Source organism: Ictidomys tridecemlineatus, chromosome 6, assembly GCF_052094955.1.
Source record: "Ictidomys tridecemlineatus isolate mIctTri1 chromosome 6, mIctTri1.hap1, whole genome shotgun sequence".
Taxonomy (NCBI): domain Eukaryota; kingdom Metazoa; phylum Chordata; class Mammalia; order Rodentia; family Sciuridae; genus Ictidomys; species Ictidomys tridecemlineatus.
The window spans coordinates 92,590,698-92,600,878 of NC_135482.1; the positions used below are offsets into that span (position 1 = coordinate 92,590,698).

The following is a 10,181-nucleotide window of genomic DNA, read 5'->3' on the forward strand; positions in this document are numbered from 1 at the left end:
ACTGATAGAGCACAGTTGCATCTGAACTTGAGAATAGAGGAAACATCTGGAAACTGGCTGGAATGAGTGAGCTAATGTGCATGCAGTGAAGGATATACCAATTATGCTGATGTGATCATTATACATTTGTTTATATGTATTGAAATATCACACTACATTTGTATTGATTAAAATTTTACTTTATTAAGTTGGGCACAGTGGCTAAGGAGGTTGAGGCAAGAGGATCGCAAGTTCAAGGCCAGACTTAGCAACTTAGCAAGCCCTAAGCAGCCTAGACCAAAAAACTTTTTTTTTTTTAACTTTTTTTAAAATCACTTGTTTATAGCTGGGAAAAGGAAAGAATTCTCCTTAATTCTAGAAATAGGATTAGGTCATGAAAAACTTTCTATTTTAAGGGTGAAACATTGGACCTGTACTTGTGTAATATTATGTTAACTGAGCTGATTTTATATACAATGCTTATCCATGGCTAGTTGTTCCTCCAGAACCATGCAATGTGGAAAAATGGCTCCTGCACTTTAAATTATTTATTGATAACATAGTTATTTGAGTGGTTCATATTGGAAAAGGGACCCAGGAGCAACCCTGAAAGAAAGTTTGTGATTTAAAGAGAGAAATAACCACAATCTTGTTAGTGGACATTGTGATGGTTGAATTTGTCAGGGATAGACATACATTGTCTTCCTTTGAGATCATCTTGAAGATTTTATCACAAAGAATTTGTCTTAATGTGAAAAAAAAATTGGGGGGAAAACCTGAATTTTATGAGTCCCTCAGAACTCACTAATCTTCCAGATTACAATTAAGCTATTTTGCTTTAACAGGGAACCCTTTAGTATTTGTAAAAGCTCTTCACAAGATGGGAGACTCTGTCCAGTGGTCCATCACTGCTCCTTGAAATAAATCGGTTCTGATTTATTTCAAGGCAGCTCAGCCCTTTGGCCATTCCACTCAAGAGTTGGAGATCCCCAAGCTGCTCTGAGACTCAGGTCTGTTTGTCTGCAAAGACAACTCCTGGGTTACCAAGGGACAGAGATAGATCAGGTAGAAAAGAAGGAAAGAGAAAGAAAAATCTACAAGATACCCACAAGCACCAAGTGGAAATCCTCCTTAAGAAAAGTCATAGCACCCCAGGACCCTCAGTGTATTGTAAAAGTGAAGACTTGCATGTGAAGATACACTATAGCCAAAGAGCAAAGCCTATAGTGAGGAGCTACTACTTACTAAGGGGTGTGTCTTGTTTGTAGCCCCCACACAGCATCTAACCAAGTACTTTGCACCTTCTCGGCCACTCACTAAAAGCCTCTTGAATTAATTGGCAACACATTGTTTTCAGAAAATGAGAACCCTACTCTCCTTGTTGCACTTTCTCCATCAATGATATCAGCCTAAGAGATCCATTACCTCACAGGTTTGGACTAGCATCACAAAACTGGATAAGTTACAAGGGAGTTAATTTAACAAACAGAACTGATGAGATCTCTGGGATCTCTGGGCTAGCCAGCTGAGCCCTTGGAAAAATGCAAAAGGTGCATGGGGTCTAGGATTGGTAATTCAGCCCTACTGTGAAGATGTCTAAGTTGTAGCCAGTTAGGAAGTGAGGTTCTTTTCCCCCCAGGGGCCTGTCCTACTCCTCCGTCTAGGGAACAAACAGAACACTGTGGCTCTGTCTGTGAATCAAGCCCCAAAAGGCCAGCAGTCAGAGCCAGGAGGGTAGATCAGAGAAGAAATTAGAAAAGCAAACATTTGTTTGTGGCAACTCCCCTCTTTGTGGATCTTTGCCCAGGCCTGGCCCCAAACATAGGGTGTCCACAACTTCTGCACCAGGGCAGCCTCCTGCTGTAGCACAGCCAGGACCAGGAGTGAGGGAAAACTGCCCACTCTGAGTAGATAATATCTGGAAGGAATGAATATTTGGGAAAAGTCCCAGTGTTAGTTTAGTGCCAACCAGCCTCCACCTTTTCCAGCCCCCTCCCACTGGTTCCTCCCCTTTCAGCAGCTCCAATTCTTATAAAAACCCCTCAGGCTTTCCCTAACAGCCTGTAGGAGCCTCTGCCTACTGCTGCTGTGCAAGACAGAGACCCACCCACAGCACGCCCAAGAGACCATGAAGAGCCTGCTGCTTCTCACCATTGTGGCTGCCTTAGCAGTGGCAACTTTGTGTTATGGTGAGAAATCTTCCCTGCTGTCTCTCTTTTTCCTTTCCTGCCTCTGACTTCTGTTTACTTCCACTTTTCCTCTCCTTTTCTCTCTGAATCTCAGGGGATACCCATCAGTTCCAACAAGTCTATTTTATATTGTAAAATATCCAGGCACTTATAAGAACTTCACAGTTAAATCCTTTCAGTGGTACACCTAGAGACTTAGATATTTTAGGAAGAAGATATCAAATTCCCAGCCCCTGCGCTCTCATTTTTAAGGCTATGGATTTAGACTTTGGGATTGATGGCTTAAAGATATTGGTTGAATTTTTTTACCTTTAAGAAAACCAGTTTGCATAGGAAATACTAAGTACATCCCTTTCTGGGGACAGGACAATGTCATGAACTTGCTACATTTGTTCAGTGAATTAATTTTAAAGCAGTTTTACATTTAAAGAATTCCGGGGGGGGGGCGGGAATCTATTTTGTAACTTCTCTTGTCAAAAAATGAATAATTTTTTTTCTGGTTTCTATGTTGTTAAATATATCTGTGTTTCTGCAAAAAGTATAGAAGGAAATTTCAAGTGAAACTGTTTACATAATTCTGCTTCAATTACCTGGATCTTTTAGCAGGTTTAAGCCTAAATTGCATTAACAATGCTAAGCATTCTGCTCCTCACCCTTGAAATTATTCACAAATTTTCTGCATAAGGAGATTTATTTTGTCACCCCCTTTTTAAGTTTTCAAGAAAACTAATTTGTGCATGTATAGAGATGTATATATTTATGCCTTTTATTGTCAGATTTACCTGCTGTGCTCAGGAGAGCAGTAGAAAGAAGAATCTTCTGCTTTGACATCCTCTGCATTGGCATTGTGCCCCGTACAAGTTTTCTCTGGATCCAGTGGTTTCTGCAGCTGCCAATTTAACACACATTCCTATGAGGCTTACAGAACCTCTTAGAAACTTGTCCTGGTAAAGCCCAGCAGAGCAAGGGTCCTGGAGCTCTCCTGCCTGGAGAGGCCTGGCTGTTTTCATATCCCCTCTAACTTCCTTGACCCAATTCTCAAATAGGCTCTGAATAAATCAGAAGAGAAAGCACTCTGGAGACTTCTGTACAGCACCTAACATGTCTTACTTTACTTAAGACCTCATAGAACTTGGGAAATCTTAGCCAAAACAGGCTACTGCCTCTTTCGACATCAGATAAACAAGGGTAGAGATGTCCACAGCAAGGACAGAGCTAGGGAAACAGCTCATAAATCCTAGATTCCTGAAATTTGTATTAACCACATGGCTAAATATATCCTTCACATTTTTTTATTCTTTCCTCTCCATCTATCCTTAATTTAGACCATTGCAGTGTCTGAAAACTAATTATATAATGAAACCTTTTTTTTTTTAATTCCAGAATCTCATGAAAGCATGGAATCCTATGAAATTAGTAAGTGAATACTTGACTTCCGAATTTTAAATTTCCTGCATTAAAGAATTTTCTCCCTGTTTTTAAGTAAATGAACTGGTAAGACATAACAAGGAGGACAAAGAGGGCCTCCTTTGGAAAACTAAAGAAAATATAAAAATGACTGTAAAAACCACCAAATGAGCAATATTTAAAGCTTGGAATAGTATAAGATGACATTTAAACTGCATTCAACATGCTTAGGAGCCATACGATCTCATCTGGAAATTTTAAGTCGGCACCACATCCACCACACAAATGGAAAACTAGGACAAATGACAAATGGTAAAGTACAGAGTGGAAGGCCAACTCCGCTGACAGACTAGGGTGTCAGCTTTAAGCTGAGTGCTGTTGAATATCTGGACTTACAAAGACTGAGTGTGGTATTTGTTCATTATTTTTAGTGTTTAAACTGCTCAGTAATGGTAATCTAAGTTATATTTTCTAAGTCCTGAGGACAGAGAGAATTTCTCCTCAAATAAATTAAAAACACAGAGAGTAGGATTTACCAAAAGCAAGAAAGGCAAAGTCATTGCCCAAAGACAAACCAAAGAAAAATTCTGTGGCCCATGTGACAAGTCTCTAAGACACTTAAATGAGTTATTTTATTTGGCTCAAGCAGTTTATGGAATAGGCTTTATCCTCTGCTTTGATTTTGGCCTATCTCTGATGACATAAAGTACAATGAATTTATTAGAAATAAGAAATTTATTGGGAGCATGGGAGGAATAGATGAACTCTAGATAGGGCAGAAGGGTGGGAGGGGAAGGGAGGGGACATGGAGTTATTAATGATGGTGGAATGTGATGATCATTATTATCCAAAGTACAGTTATGAAGACACAAACTGGTGTGAATATACTGTGTATACAACCAGAGATATGGAAAATTGTGCTCTATATGTGTAATAAGAATTATAATGCATTCTGCTGTCATATATAAAGAAAAAAATACATATTAAAAAAGAAATGTATTTCCTTTCAAATAAATTTATACGGGATATTCATAAAAATATTTTCAGCTACTGTTTTCCTAAAGTTGTATTCATTTATTTTTCTGTTTTCAGATCCCTTCATTAACAGAAGGAACGCTAACACCTTTATGTCCCCACAGGAGAGATGGAGAGCTAAAGCCCAAGAGAGGTGGGTGACAGGACTTGTTGAGGGTCTCCACAAGTATGTTGTATATTTTACAGCGTAGCATCACCTGTCTGAATGGAGTGAGAAAAAGGGTTTTATCACAGAGTTCATCATAGATATTTAATGTCTTAAAATTCTTTGATTTCAAGCCAATCTACAGAAAACAACTGAATAGCTCGAAGACTCTTATGAAAGATGAAGAGAGAGAAGAAGGAGGGAAAGGACAGAGAGAATAGTTCTGTTTTCATTTAAAATATGCAAATAAATAAAATTGTTCTGCCTGATCCCTCCCTGTTCTGCAAATGTCTCTTCACATTGGGGGAAATGGCTCTCTCCAATATTCCCTGTACTTTCTTTTTTTCACTTTTCCTCATTCTTATTTCCTGGCTTTCTTTGTGCCTCTCAATCTGGGCCTCTTTCTGCTTTTCCAGGGTCCGAGAGCGCAGCAAGCCTGCCCATGAGATCAATCGGGAAGCCTGTGATGACTTCAGACTGTGCGAACGCTATGCCATGATGTACGGATACAATGCTGCCTACAATCGCTACTTTAGACAGCGTCGAGGGACCAAATGAGAAGGGGAAAAAATGTCTCTTTTGTTCTGGAGCCTGAAGGCTGGTTTATATCTCCCCTGCAGTAGCATTACTGAAATACAAAGACACATACACGATGCTCATTTTCTATATAATCTCTTGTCTGGCTGCACCCCTCCTTCCTGTCCCCAGAGTTGTCAGTCGTGAAAGCGCAGTGTGTCGACATGTGTAGTTTTACATAATAAACTTCTGATTTGATAAGTTTCATTCTGTGAATCTGATTTCTTCTGGGAAAATGCTGAGATAGTTGAACCATGCAGGGTCCACCTCACCCAGAATAAGGAGATTCTGTTAATCTTGCCTCTAGTGTTGGTTAGAAGCACAATTACATAGAAAAAATAAATAAATAAAACCTAGAAGGCACTGACCCAACCACAATTTACTAGACCCTCTTTACATTGGGATTAGTGAACGACTGTTTCCTATTTCGTGTTTTACAGGATTTTCTAACTGTTCATGTGACAATTATAGGGTTCACTCCATTTGTTGTTTATCTTTTATACAAGGTAAAAAATAAAAGTGCCCTCTGTATCAGTAAACTAGAAAGATGTAAAATGAAGAAAAATGATAAAATGGAAAACAAATGGCAAGATGATAGACTTAAACTTACTTTATCAATAATCATATTTACATAGCCTAAATACCCCATTTTTTTTGCTTTGATGTATGCTATACATTTTATAGTACATTTTTATAAACTTGCTTTAAAAGCCAATTATTTTTAAAACATTTAGATAAACAGAAAAATATCACATACATGTATCTGTGTAGTTTGTACTTCTAGTACACATTCAGATTTCTATCTGGGGTCATTTCCCTTCTGTCTGAAGAACTTCCTTTAACATATCTTGTGATGCAGTTCTGCTGAATTCTTTTTTGTTGTTGTTGTGGTTAGTTTGCCTTAATTTTTGAAAAATATTTTTCACTGTATATCAAATTCAAAGTTGCCAGCTTTTTCTTTCAGTTCTTTAAAATGTTATTCCACTGTTTTCTACTTTGCATTGTTTCTGATGTCAAATCTATTGTCATTCATACCTTCGTTCCTCAGTACTACCATGTTTTTTATCTCTGGCTGCTTTAATATTTTTTGTATTATTATTGGCTTTAATAAAATTGATCATGAGGCACTTTGGTGTGGTTTTACTTCTTTTTCTTGTTTTTGAGGCTTATTAGATTGTGCTAAATTTAGAAACTTTTTAGCAATTATTTCTTCAAATATTTCCCCTTTTTCTCCTTTGGAGGCTTCAGTGACTTGTATATTTGGCCATTTGAAGTAATCCCATAACTCCCTGATGCTATTTTTATTTTGTGATATTTTCCTCTCCGTTTCATTTTTGGCACTTTCTATTAACATGCTATGAGGTTCTTTAAACTTCTCTTCAGCAATGTCTAATTTACTATTCTCCTCTAAAGTCTATTAATCTCAGACACTATTTTTCATCACTATAAGATTGACTTGAATATTTTTATATCTTCCATATTTCTACCTGTCTTTTTAAATATCTTTGATATAGTTATAATAACTATTTTAATGTCCTCATATGCTAATTCTAATATCTGTGTCAGTTCTGAACTGATTCTGATTGATTATTCTACTTCCATGGGTCACAATTTTCTACTTGTCTGAATTATTGGTCATCTTTTACTTGATGCTAGACATTGGTAAGTTTACATTTTTGTGTGCTGGATGGGCTTGTGTTCTTAAATTTTGCTCTAGGATTCAGTCAAATTGCTTAGGAAAAGCTTGATTCTTTTAAGTCTTGCTTTTAAATGAGACCAGGGCAGTATTTAATATAGAGATAATTATTTCCCCACACTAAGGTAACATCCTCTCAGTATAGCACCCATGATTGGATGGTAGGAACAGGCAATAATCCTAGACCTAAATTCATGCCAGCCAATTTTCCCACTATTTAATAAAAGATGACACCAGACCAGAACTTACTTTTGAATTTCTTATCTCACATAGGCTCATCCTTCATTGCTTGATGTCAGGGTCTTGAAAACTATTTTTCCATATGTACTTTATTTTTATTAGTTGTTTCTGGGGGAGGGTAAATTTCATCCCTGAGATCCTACCTTGGCTAAAAAGCCTATTAATTCAGGCAGGATTATTTTGTAAATGGTTATCCCAGTTACAGAGTTTCCCCATTAAAAAAAATGGATGAAACATTTATTACAATTACATCATAGTTCAAATGCCCACTCTACTCAGCCTGCTTCTCAAACTCTCTTCTTATGTTGTTCCCCAATAAACCACCTGCACACAAATCTCTTAGAGTCTGTTTCTCAGGGAACCAACTCTATGATGGTCATTCAAGTAGTAAGCAGTGAGACCAAGGTTTTCTATCTCCACATCTCTTATTTTTATCATCACACAGCGCTAGAGTTGCAGTTTTTGAGTTGGAACATAGTTCAGAAATAGTCTAATTCAGCCTCCTCATTTTACAATTGAGGACTTAGAGGTAAACTGACCCTTCAAGGAGCATGTAATATTCTTAAGAAATTTGTTTGTATGGGCCTAATAAAATCTAATTCCTTAGATTTTTAATCCGACTTTTTAAAGGGATATGTACAAAGATCTCATATATTTTTACCCATCTCCCAGTGGCACACTTTCCAATCTTATGAAGCTTCACTTAATGTAGTTCCCACCTCAGTCAAAATTTTTCTGTCTTGTCAGTACTATGATTTTATTTTCTATATCCCAGTTTTCAGAATGAAAACACATGAAATGATAAGTCATAAATCTTTTTTTTCTAACCCTTTCACCATCTTGGTAAGGCTTTTCCTGGAGTACTTCACTCTGAACAACCATAGCATGTTTAAACAAAGTACTCTACTACTACCCATAAAAGCAATTTAGCTTCTTAGGAAAGAATATGAGAATAAAGCTTTGGGAGGTAGATTTTACCCAAGATTTACTACTTAGAACTGTGTCAATTAGGGCATGCTAATAAATTTTACTGGGCCTTAGTTTTCTTTTTTTTTTTAATTTGTTTTACTGTATTATACATGACAGAAGAATGCATTTCAATTCATTGTACACAACTGAAGCACAACATTTCAATTCTCTGGTTGTACACAACATAGAGTTGTATCACTTGTGCAATCATACATGTACCTAGGGTAATGATGCCAGTCTCATTCCACCATCTCTCCTGCCCTCTCCCTTTCCCACCCTCCCCTTTGCCCAATCCAAAGTTCCTCCATTCTTCCAATGCCCCCCCTCCTTCATTATGGATCAGCATCCAATAATAAGAGAAAACATTCAGCTTTTATTTTGGGGGGATTATCTTACTTCGTTTAACGTAATATTCTGCAACTCCATCCATTTATCTGCAAATGCCATAATGTTATTCTCTTTTAATGCTGAGTAATATTCCATTGTGTATATATACCACAGTTTCTTTGTCCATTCATCTATTGAAGGGCATCTAGGTTGCTTGTATAGTTTAAAGCTATTGTGAATTGAGCTGCTATAGACATTGATGTGGCCGCATCACTATAGTATAACTGATTTTAAGTCCTTTGGGTAAAGACTGAAGAGTGGGATAGCTTGATAAAATAGTGGTTCCATCCCAAGTTTTCTAAAGAATCTCCATACTGCTTTCTAGATTGATTGTACCAATTTGCGGTGCCACTAGCAAATTGGTACAATGTATGAGTGTACCTTTTTCTCCATATCCTCGCCAACACTTATTGTTGCTTGTATTCTTGATAACTGCCATTCTGACTGGAGTAAGATTAAATCTTAGAGTAGTTTGATTTGCAATTCTCTAATTACTAAAGATGTTGAAAACTTTTTCAAATATTTATTGATCACTTATATATCTTCTTCTGAGGAGTGTCTATTCAGTTCCTTAGCCATTTATTGATTGGGTTTTTGGGGGGATTTTTTGGAGTTAAATTTTTTGAGTTCTTTATATAACCTAAAGATTAGTGCTCTATCTGATGTGCACGTGGTAAAGATATTCTTCTACTATTCAGGATCTTTTTTTCACATCACTGATTATTTCTTCTGCTTAGAATAAGCTTTTTAGTTTGAATCCATCCCATTTATTGATTCTTGATTTTATTTCTTGCACTTTCAGAGTCTTGTTTAGGAAGTCAGGGCCTAATCTGACATGATGAAGATTTGGGCCTACTTTTCCTTCTATTATAGGCCTTAGTTTTCTTATGTTTTTTAATCTACAAAATAAGATTATTCTAGTACCTTATTCATAGTTGTTGCCAATATTAAATAAATTAATACATGTAAATGCATGAAACACTGCTATTTCTATTGTCACTTTCTACCATAATGTACCACTATTATATCTCTGAATATTTAGAAATACAAGAAATATCTCTTTGGGGATTTCTACTTATACCCTGAGCAACTATCATTAACTATGAAAGAGCTGACAGCTGGACTTAGAGCCAACCAGAACCCACAGCATGGGCCAATTTGTGCCCACTCTACTCTTCCTCTCTCCACTACTGGGCCATGTCTAACTATGCTGACAAAGTATCTGTTTTCATAAAAGACTGGGCCAGGAAAGTGTATTTTAGTTTAAGAAAATTCATGACTTAGTTTTATACTCAACTGGATTTGGAATTCTTGCAGCCAAAGTAATCCACATGAGAATGAAGCTTAACCTAAATTCTTATTTGGTAGCAGTGGCAGTAGCATTCTTGAGCACCATTTTCATCCTTACCCTTAACTTTTTAATGAATGAAAACTCTAAGTAATCTATTGCTTTATCTGACTTTTTTTCTTTTTTCTTTTTCTTTCTTTTTTTTTTCTTGCTCAATAAGTTTATTTATTGTCTTTATCTGAAAAATCTTCACAGAAAAACCTGTTTGGT

At 36.8% G+C, this 10,181-nt stretch overlaps 1 protein-coding gene across 1 annotated transcript; it reads left to right on the forward strand.

Moving 5' to 3' along the window:
• The first annotated feature begins 2,022 nt into the window (after nt 1-2,022).
• Nucleotides 2,023-5,538, forward strand: Mgp (matrix Gla protein). Its single transcript, XM_005331884.5, has 4 exons — nt 2,023-2,168; nt 3,552-3,584; nt 4,668-4,743; nt 5,172-5,538. Exons 1-4 carry the CDS (start codon nt 2,108-2,110, stop codon nt 5,311-5,313), a joined length of 312 nt encoding a protein of 103 aa, XP_005331941.1. The 5' UTR covers nt 2,023-2,107; the 3' UTR covers nt 5,314-5,538.
• Nucleotides 5,539-10,181: the final 4,643 nt, after the last annotated feature.